The following is a 19,400-nucleotide window of genomic DNA, read 5'->3' as shown; positions in this document are numbered from 1 at the left end:
AGCGATGTGCTTTTAAATTGCAAAATGTTACTATAAGAGTGTAATCATGAAGATCATCTACATCAATTTTTTCTCTCCAATATGTGCTAAGAACTTTAGGACTTCACTTATTGTTCACAATTTACTTCCAGCTTTCTCAGCAGTAAGTTTGTGAACCAATCTTTCCCTTTTCCATAGTGCCAAATTTACAACATGGTAAATATTTTCTTGCCCCTCCCTTCACATGTCAGACAATACCATAGAGTAAAATTTTCAGTTATGAACTATAAACCACTCTGGCTCAAGTCATATACTGGGGGAAGAAGAGCAACAGAAATGGACTTGCAGGTCCTGGTGGATGAGAAACTGGACAAGAGCCAACAGTGTGCACTTGCAGCCCAGAAGGCTGACTATCTCCTTGGCTGCATTAAAAGAGGAGTGATCATAGGGAGAGGGAGGTGATTGTCCCCTCTACTGAGCTCTTGTTAGGCTCCATCTGGCGTACTGTGTCCAGGACTGGAGCCAAAGGAGGGCCACTAAGATGATCAGAGCGATGGACTATGAAGAAAGGTTGAGGGAACTGGGCTTGTTTAGCTTGGAGAAGAGAAGAGGAGGGGGACTGTTTACATGGGTGGATAATGATAGGGCAAGGGGGAATGGTTTTAAACCGAGACAGGAGAGATTTAGGTTAGATGTTAGGTGGAAGTTTTTCACTTAGAGGGTGTTGATGCACTGGAACAGGTTGCCCAAGGAGGCATTCAAGGCCAAGCTGGATGAGGCCCTGGGCAGGCTGTTCTAGTAGTTGGTGATACTGCCCATGGCAAGGGGGTTGAAACTAGATGATCTTTGAGGTCCTTTTCAACCCAGGCCATTCTATGATTCTGTGTCAATAGAACAGATGAGATTGAATTTTGCTGTACAGGTATGGGTCTCAAAATGCAGATGCTTCTTCCATACTAAAGCTAAAGAAGAAAGAAAGGCAGAGAGCTAGGCTTGTTACTTGTGCTGCTATTCCCTATGGAAAAGGAGGAAGATTAGAATACTTGGGAAGACCATTCCTGCTGCTAGGAAGAATACTCTACAGCTCTGACCTGAAGAAAATTAGCAGCAATATCCTCAGCTTGGTAGCATTCTGCCATCAGCAAGGAACATTGCGGGGCCATTGCCACTCTGGCATGCCAATACTCTAGACAATTAACTATGCCTCCTGTGACCAGATCTAAACTAATTTATGAAACATTAAAAGTAGAGACCTGTTAGCAAAGATAGATATTTCTCTGTGAAGGAACCAGTGGTTAGATTCTTTTTGACCTAGCCATCTGCACTGCTTTAAGGACAGGGAGTGTTCATTTCAGTGTTTGACCTTATGTCCAAAAAAAACAAACACAAAGTAGTAACTGGAAATATTTCATGATGCTATAATTTCAGCATCTAGAGGAGAATACTTTTACTGTGCTTACACATGGAACATAGCAGAGGTATTTTTGTGTACAACAAGATTTTCAGATAAAGTATACAAGTAAGCAAGATTCTAAATATAACAGAATTTAATAAAAGAGAATCAAACTTGTAAGGACAGTGAAAAAGTCTGGGATAAAACTAGAAGAAAAAGAAGGGATGTGAATTGAAAAAAAACCACATCAAGCTGGTGTGATTTGGTAAGCACCTGAATAAGTCTTCTACAATATTACTATAACTAAATTACAGAAACTTCATAGACGTATTTTGGGCAGAAAGTGCTTGGACAAAAGGACACTTCTGTTCCAGCTATCCATGAAAGATTAGACATAAATTAATTTTAAAATAGCAGAAATACCTTGGGTCTTTTGTTCTTGCCAATTATTCTCTTTGCCAATTGACAGATTTACAGGGCTGCCCATGAATCACAGAATCACAGAATTGTAGGGGTTGGAAGGGACCTCCAGAGATCATCGAGTCCAACCCCCTGACTGCCTGTCAGGAAAATTTGTTAGGCAATCCACAACCAGCCAACTTAGTAAGAAAATGAATACATATATAGATAAATAAATAAACTTGCAATTGGCCATGAAGTATTTACATACGAGTACAGCCTCCTTCTTCAAAGTTGTAAAATCCATGAGCACAGCGGTCACACTTCTTCCCTGTCACTCCTGGCTGGCAGTAACACTGTCCATTTCCATCACAGTCAAAGGATTTGGAACCAAAAGAGTTGCAGTTGCAGGGAACACATCCTCTGGAAGACTGTAAGCCAAACGTTTCAGGCTGCCATCAAGAAAGGAAAGAAGAGCAGTTAGTACATGGAAAGATTACTGGGAAAAGATGAAAAGCTGAGTGCCTGTGGATAGCAGAGTGATCCTTTCTTTTTCTGCTGATTCTGTAATTCTTAAACAGAATTGTGGAGGTAAAACTGGCAAGGGCACTAAACAGCTACACAGCTCAAAAGGACTAAAGATTTCAGAGTGTTAACTGCTATTATAACAAATGTTCTCTAGACAGTACACTTTGTACAAGGTTATGTTTCCATATATACAATTTCAAGAAGGTTGTTATGTACAGTCTTCAGACTGGCTTTCAGAAATTTCCTACTTAAACAGAAGGCTTGAGTCATCTATGTGCATTGTGTCAGGATTGTAAGATTATGTTAGGCAGGATTGGTTACTAAGAAAATGAATTCAAATTCTCTGCTATAAACGGACAATGATTCAACCAGAAAGACTCTGGACAAGAAGATTCGGTCGCCTTTGATCAAGGGCACTACCTGTACACATTCTGTAACTCAAGGGCATTTCTTCTGAATGATTCTTAGGAATAACTTTAGATGAACACAGAGAGGATGTATTAGCATTACAAGCTATTAAGAATTACGGTTTTTAAAAATAATTAACTGCTAATGATTATAAATGGACTGAAGTGAAATATATTTATTTTTACAATGTGCTACTGGGCACCTCAGCCATTTGCTGTTAGATTTTTTGCCAAATCGGCACAGATTTTTCAAATCAGTGGAGATGTACTGACTTAGATTCTCATGGATTTGTTCCCACAGTTAAACTCCTAACCTGCGTAGGTGAAATCTCAGAGACTTCATCAGGGTTCCAAAGTCCACAAATCTGAACTCTAAGACTAACATTGATGTTCCACATTCCTAGAGGGAATCTATTGATATGTATCAATAGATCAATGTAGGGATTGTACCTACAGTTAGAATTTGGCCTGAAGAAACTTAGAAACTAAGCAAACACTTTATTATACATATAATAAAGAATTATCCTGATTCTCATTTCCAGTTTCTACAATGAAATGCTTTGTAAATTATATACTTCAGCATGACAAAATACGGTGCATCAGAGAGAAAAGATTATTCTAATCCATGTAATTAAACTTCAAGGTTCAATTAAATATACAGTGTATCTCTGAAGATTTCTATTACACAGGAAAATGTACTGAAATGTAAATATGCAAAATCTTCAGGACAGACAATCAGATTAACAGTGAAGCAACAAATGCACAGCATGCAGATCAGCTCTCAAAAGAAAGTTTGATAGGATGTAATAAATTCTGTTTATAGGGTGAAAAACAGAAAAACAGCCAGATCACTAGAACTCCACAATGCGTGAATGAAGAAAAGATCACCAGCATGCTGGGTTCTGTTCAGTGAAAGACATTTTGATCAGTCATGCAAGCTACCAAGATGAGACTCCAGGCTAAACCCTTGGCCAGCCTTGTTTATACATAAATTGAGTTACATCTATTGAACGATAGGATCATGGATGACAAGAAAGAAACATAATATCTTCTGAATATTGTACTATATTTGATCCTGCACCAGTGTATTCTGAATATTTGTGTGGTCAATACAGTTATGTTAAATGGGTAAAAGTTCACATTCTCCAAAGGAATCCATATGTGCAAATAAAGCATGAGTCCTTGAACCTGACTGAGGAAAACAAAATACTGGCAGTTATTTTTCAATTTGATTTATGGACGTCTTGGGTTGCAGGAGGAAAAAAAAAAGCAAACTACTTAAAACACTGCTCAGTTAGAAGCAGTTGTACCATAATTAATATATCATTTTAGGAAATAAGCTGTTTTGTTGACATGCGATGATGAATATTTCTATTATTTTGGGAATTGTGTTCAAATAGCTCGCACTTGTTCTGGTTAAAAATTAAAACTGTCTCAAGACTGCCCATATTCACAAATGAGAACTTTTAACAACTGTCGTGTTTGATATTTCAAGACTAGATCTTAACATTTTACCTCTGGTGATGATTCTTCTCATGAGCTCCTAGCCCTTTATTGAATCATTAGAGGAGGAAGTCTTGCTCTATTGAAGGCCAGGAATATCCTACTGATTACATTTATGTATGAACAGCACCCACATATTTCATGCACACTACTGTTGATTGTGCTGCTTTTGGAATTATTCTGTTATTTGACTTCTGGCCTGTTTGGTTAATTGCTCTATGCAACTTTGGATGTGGGGAATACCAAGAACAGAGCACTGTCTTTCCTTGTTAATTCTGTGTATCAAAGCACATTTCTTTAAAATTAAGTGGAAAAACAAACAGACAAACAAACAACAACAAAAAAACACCACCACAAGCAAATACGAAGTTTCAGCCCATGCGATGCACACAGTTTCTGATTACCGGAGCAGCAGGCTGGTAAGCACCCCGTGGGCACCCACTGGCACTGCTGAAGCTCCATCTCCGAGGGGGGACTCGAATCTGCTGACTGCTTCGTGCACTTTCTTTCAATTTAGGCACCTGTCTGCTGATTTCACAGCGTTTGCCTGTGAATCGTGATTTGCAGATACATCTTCCTGACATATCACACTGCAGTGACATGGATCCTAAGGCACTGCAGCCACAGGGTATACAAAATCGTTTATCTGGGGCCCAGAAGTAGCTGGGCTTTAAAAATGAAAAGTAAACACTGTTAGAAAGCAGAGGAAATGAAACTGCACCAAATAAAAGAGTACAGGAATGTAGGCAGTAATAAACAAAGATTAATTCCTAACAGCAGCTGATTTTGTATTACCAATAATTATTGGCATATTTTATGTGTATATTATACGGTATGTGGCAAGTTCCATTGATACTACTGATATTTCTTCGGATAGACTATTTAAATAATGCTGAAATGAAAGTGTGCTCCCTTAGAATACCACTTCAAAAAATTATGCAGCTTAAAGGGTGAAACAATCCTTTTGGTTTCTGCACAATTATTTATGTGCTTTAAATCACACACACAGGGTGTTCTGAGGACACAGACTTAACCCGTGAGTCTTCATGCTGAAACAAAGACATGTTCAGCTGGTTATAAGATATTCCTGAGCAGCCTAAAAAAATCTCTTTGTCAAAGTTCATGAAAGACATTGTTGGGGTTTTTTTCGCAGTGACTCACACGACAGCAAAACAACATCAAGACAAAAGATATTTTCACCAAAAAAGTACAGTATTTGAAAAATACCAAAAGAATTCCTGAGAAAAAGAATGTAAAAGCAGAATATTCACGGTAAGGATAAACAATTTGTTTTTTTTTTTTTTGAACACCAGATTCTAACAGATATTTCATGACTTTCTTCACAGAGAAATTTTTCCAGACCTGCAATATTCCTACTTATTTTTACTAAACATTCCATTCTAAATATGAAATATATTTACCATACAAAAATACGTATTTGTACATACAGTGAGGCTTAAAGTATTTTGATTGAGTGCAAAGGGAGATTTACTTTTGTTGTTTGTTTAGTTCCAGAAAAGCTTTGAAAAACATTAAGTAGCCATTTTCTATATATTCTCCCCATACATAAAAAACAATTCCTATTTGTTCCTTAAGTGAAACAACAACAACATAACAAAAGAAACCCATTTTAACACCAGACTGAAGCAAACTGAAACATCCACGGTTCCTCATCACTCACCTTGCACATGTCACACCGGCGCCCAATCACGTTGGGTTTACACTCACACTGGCCAGTCTGAGAGTCACAGATCTCTGAGATGGATCCATTGACATGGCAATGGCAGGCTACAGAGGAGAAAGAAGGAACTGTTGATATGTTTCCAGCACACTTACACTACTGATTCTGACTTTAACAGCCAAATTTTAACAGCGTGGTTTTTGCCATCTGGACAAACTCAAGAATGCAGACCTGAGGAAAGCTCGGACACTGACAATCAGAATTTACCTATCCATTAAAATGCAGAATTCTACTCCAAATTATTGCACTGAGAAATTTTGTTTCCACTTCATAAAAAATCTCCTCATATGCCACTCCAAGTATCTCTGTTCCAAAACAGCATTAGGGCTCACAGAGGAAATGACAAACAACCAGTCCAACCCATGACACAAATCGCCTAAGGATTTTTAAAAAGCAGTGAAAAAGAAACTTCTGTTTCTTACAGAAAAAAAGTTTTGCTTCCTGCATTTTCATATTTGAGAAGAAGTTTTGGAGATGCTTTCTATCACCCTTTATGCCCTTAGATCACAAATCTTTTGGCATGCAGCAAACCCAATAGGGAATGGAGAGATGTTATCACATGTCACAGGGACTATGACCATACAGACACCAATTCCATTACAATGAGCAGGCTTCTCTGTCATTTTTTCCACAGAGACATGAATCCTCATTGCTATATTTATTACCAGTCTACTATTTGAAACAGGCCCAGCCCACATTTTCCCTTCTTGCACTACCCTGACTACGTGTTGTCTTTTTTTCAACATGACAGCTTTGTTTTAAGAAGCACTTAAGCATCCCAACAGCAAACACATGATGGTCACATACTTGCACATCATAAGATGCCACTAGAGTTGTATTTTTTCCTATACATAGATCCTCACAATAGGATCTTCACCATGACTTCATTGGACTTAATATACTGTAAACTGAAAGGAGTTCTTCCTGCCATTCCCTCTATTTTTGAGGTAATATGCACAAGTCGCTTCTTTCAAATGAAAGTGATTTCATATTTTTCATATCTGTTCATGGCCTTATTTTTCAAACTTTTGCAAAAATATCTCATATCTCTGAGAGTAAATAATAATAATATAATAAATAAATAAATAAATAACAACTGAAAATAATTATGAGCTCTCTTGCCAATCTGGTAATGATGTTCATCCTTTTCACCCTCTTTCAGCCTTCTTCCTTCCCATTACCATAATATAGATGTTTTAAAACCATTGACAATCCAACCTGAACACATAGAACAGTATGTACATGTACACATTTGCATTATATTCCAATTATAATGGTCACTAGTCAAATGTGTAATCCCAAACCCACATAAACATTATCAATACAAATTAACAGCTGTATTTCACCAACATTTAAACACAGATTTCAAAGCCCAAAGATATTATTTGAATCTTTTTTTCCTTAACCAAGAACATAAAAATCACAAGGACCCTGACGAATAAATAAATAAATAAATAAATACACTGCCTTTGTATGTGGGCAAGCTTAACACCACATGTAGATCACACTGAAAGTAAGGTCTCTTATTTATTTCCAAGGAAATTGCAACAGATTTGAACAGTATAATAACACTGTTTGATTAATTCTCATCTACAAAACGCAATACCATCACCATTAGCTCTGCATTTCCATCAGCAGTAAATAAGAGCCTAAATGCCATGCCAATCAAAATTTGCACTAATAGAGGTGACCCACTGTCACTGTCGCTACTGCTGAAATGCACCACCCACCACCTCACTGTCCTTGCATCCGCTGTTTGGTCTCCATCAACATTCAGCAAGCATCAATGAATGTCACTGAGAGTGATTTTTTCTGCATGGAGGAATTAAGGGACACCCCTTTTGCTACATATGTGCTTCCATGTCAGAAGCCATTTGGTCAGGCTGCCCCTCTACTGCCATCTGTCACAGCAAGAAAACATAATGGAATACTGTTGGGAAGGTTCAACCTCTACTGCCATACTGCCAACATCTGCCTCTGAAGTCACATGCCAGAATATTACAATAAAGGTACTACTTTCAGAGCAGGCCTCATACCTTACCCCAGGTGGAATGTCATGTATTCCTAACTCAGTCACAGATGGCTGTGCGCAATACAGAGGTGAAACAGAATTTGGAAATTAAGACTTTGATTGTTTTCCTGGTGCTGGCAGTATGTACGCACTGAAGAAACATGCAGTCAAGGTTATTCATATACTTAACTGTTACTCAATTTGATAAATTACATTTATCTCACCTAAACCTTTCTTATTCATTCATCTCTACTGGAAAATCAGCTATTGTCCCAAATTCTAAATGGTTACTATAATACTATACTATATACTATAAGCCTGTTAGAGAAATTTGTCTTACTTTCTCCCAAAATGACACTGGTTAAGACCTCTCTCAAACTCTCTTGATTTGTATAAATATTTATGAGTCTGTAATTATAATGAACCCACACACTAATTCCTCTCTAACAGTGATACTGGGCACACATAGGCACACTTGGATACTTGCTTTAATTAATCTCATGTCATCTAGCTCTACCATCAGCACAACCTCTAGCTATTGGTTCAGCATACTGTGCTGTTTCACAGCAAAAAGCAAGCTACAAAATTGAAATCAAGTAAGTCTAGGACATTTGCTCTTAGATTTATTATTTTGTACAGATAAACCAAGAAATTCAGAGAAGCTATAGTGATATAAAGTTGTACTGTCACTTGAAATGGTTAATGCATATGACAACAGCACAGTACTGAGAAAGAGCAAAGAACATTTCAAACAATAATTTGAGAGCAAAATTCATGCTTTGCAACACTCTCAGTTTTGGCTTTTTAATAAGCAAAGAAATTGAAAACAACAAAGTAAAGGCACGGTCCTTCTGATATTGTAGCTGCAGGGCAAAATTCATGGAAGTCTGCAAAGGAAGTAAAAAAATCATATGCAAAAAGAAAAAAAAAAAAAAAGAAAACCCACATGAAAGACAGAGAGCAGATGAATGTAAGGTAACTGTGAGCACAAAGCTATGAATACATTATGGGACTCTCCTTGTCAGTGATGCTAAAAAAAAAAAAAAAGCAAAGCTTGTAATTCTACATTAAATATGTATTTATTTTTAATACTTTTTGTATTTAATTGTATGTTTTTGGAACTCTTCTCACACTACATCTCTTTCCCATGCAGCTGTCACAACTGTAGAAATGTTCAAAGCAAGAGCCCCGTCAACGCTGCAGAAATGGCAATGAGCTACTTGAAGACATGATTTCTGAAATGCACTGCTTTTAAAAATCAAATTACACACTCAACACCCTAACTGATATGACATCATAATGATTTTTAACTAGTGCAAAGAATGTATGTGATTGTCCAACTTTTATTTAGCACCACATAGGTACAGAACACATTTATACAGCCATTTCTCTCCATGATTGTTTATTAATTTACATATAACCATGTTTATTAGCCTTAACTGAGAAAGCTAGTTATGTTTATGTTCTAAATCTCTGGAGCAACCAATGCTGTCTTAGGTAGTCAAACATTATCTTGTATTCCAACTGTCAAACTGCACCCCACTAACAAAGCAAATCCTTGAAATGGATGCCAGTGGATGAGAATTCCGCGCTTGCAACACATCTTGCAAGAAATGGTTCCTATGCTCCTAAGCGCAATAAGGTAGTGCCCAAGACCTTTACCAGCATTTTACATCTTTGTACTCAGTGGAGTGGGTCTGCATTTATTCCAAAGAAAGAAGAGGATTTGATTCTATTAACAGAGAAATAAAGTACTCTGCTCTTTCAGAAGACCTAAAAATCTTTTTTATTCCATTCCTCAAACTGACGGTGAACTATATGTGAGTATTTTTAAGCTAGGATTCTAAGCGCTATGTTTTGAATTGTGCCAGGAAGGACTCAGTAAGAGCTACTGCCTTCTACAGAAGCAAAAGCTCCTGCTCCTACCAGCTCTTCTATCCACTCTCCACAGCTTCATGCAATCAGTGTGGAAGTCTGACACTAGATTTGCAGCTTATACTTAAGCAACATGCCACTGTACAACACTGCTTGCAGTGGCAGGCACTGTTCTCCATAGCACCTCAGAACATTCAACAGAGTCAGAAGACTCAACTTGGCAGCATGCCTCTTCCCTGTAAAGCAGCTTCCAACACGAACTTGAGTCACATAGGTGGCAATAAGGTCCCAAGTTTTGCCAAATTTGGACTCTTCAGTAACTGAAATATCTTTTCCTCCTCCTTTCAGTATCAATCTGAAATGACCAATGGGATGAATGAGATTTCTCTGCATATCATAGTGCATTTCTATTTATTTGTATTTATTTTTGTAGATCTGACATTTATCATAACCTTTTGCATCCATCTAATTTTCCACTCTCCTATATCTGTTCCATGCCTGTTTCGTTATTGCTTCAACCACAGGAGGAAGCTTTATTAGAGGTATGTCATTCTATTTATCTTGAATTCACCCGTTCCAGATGCAGATGCAAGTAAAACAGTATTCTTAGAGGTGTGAGCACACCATATCATTCTCCTGCACATGCATACAGAGGCACATTCCTCCTCTCAGAAAGAAAGATATAGAATAGATCAATTCTGTCAGAAGTACTAAGAGTTTATGACTTACGTTGACAGTTTCTTGCATCAAGAGCATCACCAAAATATCCATCAGCACATCTCTCACAATACTGGCCTGTTGTACCTGACTTACATATCAGGCAAGCACCAGACAAGCTGTCACAGCTGCCAGGAACGGAGAAGTCAAGGTTGTTATTACATTGGCATGGTTGGCATGATCCCCCTGGTATTAGAGGTTGTCCATAATAGCCTTCTGCACACCTAAAGTAAAAGAGATCATGAGTTAGGACCCTTAAATAATCTTATTAGAAATATTTAATTTTATTTCTCACTAATCACTAAAAATTACTTGATCTTCTTCCAAATATTTCTTAACTGCCTTTTCTCTCTCCCTCCTTCTCCTTTTTAACAATACTGTAGATACAGTACCAGCTGAAATCCTGCCAGTTCTGCTAGTAATTAGATTTCAGTGGGAGAAAAATCTTGTCGCTGGCACTGAAGACAAGACAAAGCATAATAAGAAATCTGTCTACTGGCACTGTAGAGGAATTCAGGTTCATGTTAGATAGGCTTTGTATTTCAGCACATCATGTCTAGATATTCTTGTGCACTCATTTCCCAGCAAGTCTGTTGATTTTCTCCCTTCACATAATGTGTTTGCTATAGTTTAGAAAATGATACAGACATAAAATTGTTTACACAGCAAGATCCCCCACTCATATTGCCTTCCTCTGGTCTACTGCATGGTCACTTAACTATTGGTTGCTTACTTCTGTGTATAGGAAGGCAGCAAAAAGATTCCTAGAAATCTTTTGAAAAAGAATTATAGGATTCATAGGGATAGTGACTTTCTAGCATAGTCCCTTCCTTATTTTAAAAGATACGTTTAAAAATGCCACCTTTTCCACCTTGGCCACCTGCAACTTGCAGTTAATATCTTGTAAAATGGGTTAGTGAACCTGACTTAACACAAGTGTGCATTTAAAGAAAATTTGTACATGTTTCAGCCTATTTCCCACTTATATTTTGGGTTGCTTTCCCTTTCTATTACATTTGTGCACACTTAACAGTTAAAGCAATTAATGGATAGCGAAAAAGGAAAAAAATGCACAGTTCCAGCTAATGAAGTTATTTGTGCTCATCTCAGATGAACTTGAATTAATGTAAAGAAGAGACAGAGTACATAAATCACATAAATTAACATTTCCTATTATTTTAAGTTGATTCAAATACAACTTTAATCAATGCAGATATTATCCTCCCTGCTTTGTACTAGTACAGGGTAGTATGGCCCAGAAATAATTTTGGATAGCACCCTAAAAAGGAAACACTCAGGTCCACTACGTTTTTACTCTTTTCCACTTATGCTCATCAAGTTCATCCTTTTCCTTTCATCCAGAATGTCTCATAAAATTTCCAGTCTGATCCCAAACAAAACAGTCTAAACATTTCCTAAATATTACTCAGTATCAGTAGCAAAAGTTATCAAAATGGATGACAGAGTAGGGAGGAATTAATAGCTAGAACTAATCAGTATTTTTCAATAGTAGGATGTTATTCAAAGTAAAGTTGTTTCTGTTCTTTAAAAATATCCATGATGCAGACCTAAACAGATGCATAATTTATACGAACAGCCCAGTGGTTTGGGTGAATGTAAGTACTCATTAACAAGAGCACAATTTTCATAATCTAGTCCACTGTGCTCCGCTGCATTCACATAGCCATCTCTCTCAAGTACTTCCCCATAACAACAGTACATCAAAATCCTGTCATCAGAATAATTAATGCATTTTATTTTCAGAACTTGTCGTGAATGTAGCTACATATTGTACCTCTTAGTATTATTCCCAGAAAAGAAATGGGTGTTTCTTCCTTATTAAGAAGGTACCTCAGCAATCACAGAAGACTAATTTTTAGCTTACTTTCGCAAAGACAACTTGACATTTTTTTTCCCCCAGAGATGATATCTCAGTTACAAAGGCCAGGAATCTCTCAGTACATGTAACAATTAATAGCTATGGTTTAGAAAAGCCAAAGTGTAACTGGATAATTAAGACAGTATCTTATTTTACTCAAAAGAAGAAGAATAAGAAGAATAATATGCAAAGTTCACTTATGCTTTGCTGCAATATTTCTCATTTACCACTTGCATATTTGTCATGAATCTGCATTTTTTGGTACTACTAACCAATATGACTTCACTTAATTTGCACTCATTTTCCATTTTCCCTTTCATTTAAGAATTACTTCAGTATCTTACAGCATTCCTATAAACTTAACCAAGCAGTTCACAGAAAAAAAACACTCCAGGGGTTTGCAAGAAACGTGTGGATAATCATTTCCTTCTATTAATAGCAGGAGACCTTGATAACATTTTTTTTTTCTCCTCATCAATTTAGATTTTGCTAATTAAAATTAGCGAAACTCACCCTCATCACATAGATTCTACTTAAACATGTAGATACTCTTGAATCTAGATTCAAGATGATTAGATCCCAAAATTAGGGAGAAATGAGGTAAACTTAACAGAATACCGTATGCACATATCTATGTGTGAATTCTCCAACATTTTCTCCCACTTCTCATGAAGTTGCAGATGTAGATTAAAAAAAAAAATCTACTTTCACTAATCCCACCCTTAAGGACATTTCTATTTCAGCTACTCTTCTCAGATTCAAAGCACTACATGTTTGAGAAAGTTCACAATAAAAACTCAAAAATCTATGTGGCATGGTAAATTACACATATGGATTAGAGAAAACACATATCATATTATTTAACTGCAAAGTATAACGGAATACCATTGAGATGAGGAGAAAGAAAAACAAAAAAACAAACAAACAAACAAACAAAAAAAAAAACAACAAAAAAACCAACAAACCTAAAAGAGAAATCAACCAACCTACCAGAAATAGGGACAGGGAACAAAGACATTCAAGAATGGTTCCATTTAACAGTCTCTCCCCTCCCCCCCAAATTCCTCTCTCTGTTTACCTCTAGCCTCAAATGCAGATGTTTCCCATGAGTGACAGTTTTATTTGGCATAATTGGTGCCAAACACTGAGATAGTATAAAATATATGTGGAAACGTGTGTACTGTCTCTGGATGAAATTGAATTAATTTACTTCACCACAGCCCATGTGGTTGTGTGTATGTACACAGATATGCACAAAAACACAGGCCTATTGTATACTATATGTTTATACTTGGGAAAAAAAACAAACCAAAACAAACAAACAAAAAAACAACTTTGAGACAGAGTTAACGTGGGCTGTAAATCTAATTACTTGAAAGTATGATAATAGTATTTTCACAGTTGCTCTGAAAATTATGTGTACCCAATTCATGTATGAAATTGGGTAAAATTCCAGTGGGGAAACAACCTGCGAACCTGCTGTGAAAAATTTTACCTCTGATGCACAACACAGATATTACTGTTCTATGACCAGGCATAAATCTATATTCCATTTTCTAATATCAGAGTGCTTATCTTTGCAATCTGGAAACAATCCCACACAACACATTTAATTTATAAAACATTCTAAATGTTTGTTCCTTTTCCCAACTGCACTGCATTACAGGTTTGTAATACTGGCACAGGGGAAAGAATTAGATTAGCAGCAGCAGCATACTGAACCCAAGAGACTCAGAAGGGTCTACCTAGTGGCAACCTGTGCTAGATTTGAGGGATGCTGGGTTGCAGAGGAGAGGAAGGATGTGAAACAGTTCATCTTTTTCTTCCTACTAAAGTTACACAGACGTTTCCACTCCTATTCTTGGAGGAAAAGATTTCTCCAACTATATTCATAAATGAAGGAGCGCTAAAGAAGCTAGACTCACCCACTTTGTTTTTTTTCCCTATGGAAAAAAAAAAAAAAAACCAAACTGGGCTTTTCTCAATATCAAGACTGTGCACCTGGCAAATGCATCTCAAAATTCTGTAAATACCTTGGGCACAAAGCATAACTTTTTGACATAAACCTTTTGTACAGAGATAGGAGAGAGTCTACTGTACCCTGTACCCACTGGGAAACTGAGTAAAGGAAGAACATAAATCTCATTTACTGGGGAAAAGGGTTAAACAAGAAAATGAAGCTTTCTCTACACTTAGAAATAAATGATAATTTAGGACTGTTCAGTTAGCCAACTGCGTGACACAGATTAGTCATCGCTATGCAGTTGCTAAAATGATCCAGAATTCTACATTAACACTTTCAGCAATTATAGAATCACTATTAATAATAGCAAAAGGCAATGTGCTTTCTTCCGTTCATTATTATTGACAGCTGTGGGCATTTCCAAGCAGCTTGTTATAGATGAAAGAAAATCATTCCATGAGCAACAGAATTAATGGTTTAATTTCCAGTGGATTTATAGCACATGGTTACAAGGCTAAGGACTGATTATTTGCAGCAGGATGTTGCTGTTCAGCAGTGAACAATCCCTCAGGCTACAGCAGTGCCTCTTCCTTGCCCTGTAAAATTTTTCTTATGGGCAAAACATTTAATAAACTCTCTCACTTGCTCCTGCTCTCTTGTGCTTGTAATCTCTGCAGTTTAATTAGGTGTGAGATCACACAGTACTCTCTCCCTTAACTATGACATGTCCTGATTTACTAACCTCTATTCAGCTACTTCTCACGCAATTTTCAGGAACAATTACTATCTGTGAGATTTTCTACCTTCTGTCAAATTTGGTTGGAATTGACCTACAAGTTCAAATGCTTTTGTGGGCAGACAGACACGCACTAAAAGATCACACAAGCCTTATTTCTTTAGGAAATAATGCTAAAAATCCAAGCCTGCCACTTATTCAGATTCTCTCGTACTGCAGCTACAGCCTGTGCTCCACTCAGAAATAGCACTTGTTGCTAATGGAAGCTGTCAATGACCCTGCATTGACAAACTGCCACCAAAGTGCTCTGCACCAAAGTGATTTATTCCTGCCATCATTAACTTTCCCACTAGCTTAAAGAAAGGTGACGACTTCCAAGATAGACAGGAAAAGACAAGCAGAAATAGTACTCAGCAGGAGCAGTCTCAGTGATTATGGGTGGAAACAGGTGACAGCCTACACTCTCACTTTAGGACAGATATAGCACAATAGGGAATTTCAGAGGAAGTAGTCCTCTACTACAGGTAGAGAGGGTGATTCATGGCATACAGACAGGTTTCTGCTTTTCCCGGCTGGCTCTTTCTCTTGATTCACTCCTACTTTCCCCATCCAGTACTTCTCCCTGACTTACAAAGCCTTCATTTAGAAGCCTTATATTTTTAGGATATATGTTGGAAAATGCTGCAAGCAGCTCATGGAGGTGTCAAGTGGCAGAAACCAGCTAAGACACAGAAATGCCATGCTTTCATTCCCTACATCTATTTAGCCAGGTGATAGACTGTTATCTGGATCCCTCAGACCCTCTTAAAGAAGGTGTTAATTGTAGAGTCATGAGGGATGTGGATCATGGAGCCAAAGCCAGTGCTGACTCATTGTGACCTCCAAAGAACTAGCAGCAGTACTCTGGCAAACTGACTGCTCTTTAAAGTTATTCTATCCACATGAAATCCCAAAAGATAGGAAGGTGCACAGATACAGCAATGATTTCCCGTCTCTACATTCTCACCACCTGTGGAAAGGGGACCCTAGCAGTTTATTTAAGTATTACCTCTTCAAGAAGAGGGAACAATAATTTACTGAATACTTGATTCACCATGCTCTAACTATTCAAGTGACAGAAAGAGACAAAATAATAAAAAAAAAAAAATCTCAAAAGACTAATGAAACTGCTAAGAGAATAATTTTAAAAGTTTCTTACACCTCAACAAATGCTTCTTTGAAGCTTTGTAATTTACCATAAAGCAATAAAGCAATCACTTTTTCAGAGAAAGGATGAAAAGTCAGATAAAGACTATATAAGTATGTAAATACATGGATGCAATGTCAGAATAAGTTGAACAGGAATTTCTTCAGCAAGTTTCAGAAAACAGGAACAGATATGAGAAAGGGAGGCAGCAAAAAAAGAAGGAACTGTTCCCTGTGATAAATACTTTTGATTCAGATCTCATACAGTTAAAAACACGGTTCTCACTTACCTTTCACAGCGTGGTCCCACATATCCAACTGGGCATTCATCACATATTAATCCATGGCTTCGGTCAAAATGGCATGTTGGGCTAAAGCTGTGTTGTTGATATTGGGCAAGAAGAGGGACAAGGAGGAAACATAAAGAAAAGACTGTCAGCATCATAGTTCTTGTCCCACTTCAGAGATTGTTAATTTGCAAAATAGTGCCCTAGAAATGTGATTCTAGTGTAGCATGGAGCTTAAGTTAGACTCCAGCAAATAAAATTTGGAATGACTCTGCTATTTCTGCAACACTGAATATAGAGTAACAGATGGCAGCATCCCAATAGCCTGTTATTACGGGACCTCAGCCTGCCACTGAGTGGCCTAGATAGCATTAAAAAGTCAGGAATGTACAGCTGTTTGTTTGTGCCCCTGAGGGCCTGGCAAAACAAGCTATGTCATAATATGTCCCCAAAATAAATATTTCTGAAGGATGACTGATTTGAACTTTGTGTATATGGGTCTGTGAAAGGAATCCAGTGAACAAGAAAGGACTGGGACAAAAGGGATATAGCTGGTGCAGGTTCCAAGTGAGTGCATCTGAGTGCCAACAAGCTGACACATCATACCAGACCAGAACACTGATGTTTAAGAATAGCTTGCAGAGTACAGAGCTTTACCTCTTTGCTATGCTTTTCTTATTCCTAGCTGGTGGATTTTTTTGTTTGTTTCATAAATAAGGATACCATAGGCATTTGCAAGCTCCACTTATCTCTGATCATATTCAACTTCAAACTCTGCTCCTTTGGTTTTTAGCATTGTGCTCTCTTTCTCCCTTAACATACTTCTGTCAGTAAACAGTCTGACTCTTTGAAACAAACAAACAAACAAACAAACTCCATACACGACAACAAGCTCACAGAAGAGGTAACCTGCTCTCCTATCATTCTGAAGTGATCAATAAAGACACAAACATTAACATCTTTATAGAGCTTCATCTGAATAACTGAAAACAGTTTTGGTCAGTCTAACAGAAAAAGAAAAGATTGGGAGTAGATGCATGGTGGAGATCACAAATGGAAAACAAAGCATCTAGCTGAAAAGAAGACACTGAAAATGGCTTTTATAACTTAGGACAACAGAAGTTGGGGAAGAATATAACGAACAAATACTTCAGAAAGAAGTTATATTCAGGTAAAAGATTATGCTACTGCAGTAACAAATAGACATCATCTAACCTTGGATAATTTAAAGTAGGATATATAATGAAAGTTTCTGGAAAATATTGGGCACAGGGAGGCCAGAAGAGCTTAATTAGAATCATGTAACATAATTACCTGCTGATGATTGGTCTCTAATACTCAGAGTCACCCATCCTATGATCTGAACTCAGTTACTCTCCCTTTTGTTTCTACTATAGAATAGTTTCACTTATAAAGTTTTATTTGTCATAAAGCAATAAATCAATCTCCCATAAATAGAAATCAGTACGAAAAATGTGGGCAAGTCAGTTCTGGTAAACACAGATAGGTCTTAGGATATTCTTAGGATTATATTTGTGTTATGTTGCAATGACATTCAATTAAAAATAGATTCAGGAACGTATGAGTCCATTAAAGAAATAATTGTTCGTTCTATTTTTACATAGCAATATATGCATTTTTAAACTGAAGTACACATTATCAGTAAATTGAATCAGCAGCACCTGCCTTTTCAAACAGGATGTGGTCATCCATTCTTATCTCATTCTTTCATAAGAATGACATGAGAAAGTTTTATGGAGATGCTATCAAAGTTCCTTATAGCATTGCTTAAGATTGACTGCTCCACAGATCCACTGAGAACTCTGAATTCAAATGCATAAATTGTAGAGATTATAATAACTAAGTACTTATTATCACTAAGCAATGATCATTAATAGCATAATTTCTATATTTTAGGGATTATGTTCAGACTGAGAGTTCTTCCACTCTTTGACTTGGCAGTCAATTTACATCTGAACGTTAAACATTAATATATTGAGAAATTCCCATTTGCATGCTATAAAGGAAATGTGTGTTAGCAAGATGAAAAAATGAGAGTTTATCTTACTGAGATTTAGAATCTCATTATTCAGTGGTAATAAATGTTAACAAGCAGTATGTATTGATTTGTTAAAACAAGATTCAGAAAATCTTAGTCTCTCTTGGTTCCTTATCAGTCTTTTCATAGTGTTACATAAAATTACAACAGAACACCAGTGAAGACATAGTATCAGAAGCACTATAGGTATGTTATTGAACCACACTGGGAGACAGATCTCTAAAAGCTCACACATACTCTGCAGAAAACACCTGTTTGGAGTAATTGTATTTGCAATTTTATGTAATTCTCCAATAAAATACTAACATTCTGAAAGCAACCAGATTTCCTAGTTCACATGCTATAATGCTATTTGTTATCTGCACAGACTCAGCAAGATATGTTCCATTTCAATTCTAGTGACATAACATCTAGTATTTTCTAAATAAAGAAAAACAGAAAACTTTTTGCCACTTCAAGAGAAAAGCAGTAATTATCTCAGATATTTGCATTTACTATGAAAAATCATACGTAGAAATCTGATAATTTCTATGAAAAAGAAATCAGATTATTTAAGTCTCCATAAAGACTGTCAGAAGAGTGCTGAATTAATGAAAAGAAAGAAGAAGTCAAGCATGCATTAAATATGTCAATTAAAATACAGATATTGATCTCATTTTATGGGCATGGTGGAGTTAGTTAACAATTGGATTAGATGATCATAGTGGTCTTTTCCAATCTTACTGATTTTATATAAGT

At 36.8% G+C, this 19,400-nt stretch overlaps 1 protein-coding gene across 7 annotated transcripts in view; it reads right to left on the bottom strand.

Annotated features, from left to right (window-relative positions):
- LAMA2 (laminin subunit alpha 2) overlaps nucleotides 1–19,400 on the bottom strand; it is a 320,859-nt gene that overhangs the window by 120,248 nt on the left and 181,211 nt on the right. For 5 of the 7 annotated variants that reach the window (XM_042877434.1, XM_042877458.1, XM_042877450.1 and 2 more), the window contains exons 18-22: nucleotides 16,607–16,693; nucleotides 10,566–10,777; nucleotides 5,891–5,997; nucleotides 4,614–4,877; nucleotides 2,043–2,223 (exon numbers count right to left, since the gene is read on the bottom strand). In XM_042877434.1, coding sequence (XP_042733368.1) covers nucleotides 2,043–2,223; nucleotides 4,614–4,877; nucleotides 5,891–5,997; nucleotides 10,566–10,777; nucleotides 16,607–16,693 — 851 coding nt within the window. The remainder of the gene's footprint in view (nucleotides 1–2,042; nucleotides 2,224–4,613; nucleotides 4,878–5,890; nucleotides 5,998–10,565; nucleotides 10,778–16,606; nucleotides 16,694–19,400) is intronic. The other 2 variants (XM_042877475.1, XM_042877484.1) reach the window with 1 other exon arrangement.

This window comes from Lagopus leucura, unplaced genomic scaffold (assembly GCF_019238085.1).
Source record: "Lagopus leucura isolate 7727_CA_CO unplaced genomic scaffold, USGS_WTPT01 Super-Scaffold_73, whole genome shotgun sequence".
In the NCBI taxonomy this organism is placed as follows: Eukaryota; Metazoa; Chordata; class Aves; order Galliformes; family Phasianidae; genus Lagopus; species Lagopus leucura.
The sequence above is the reverse complement of the archived record's forward strand: the minus strand, read 5'-3'. Positions and strand labels throughout refer to the sequence as shown.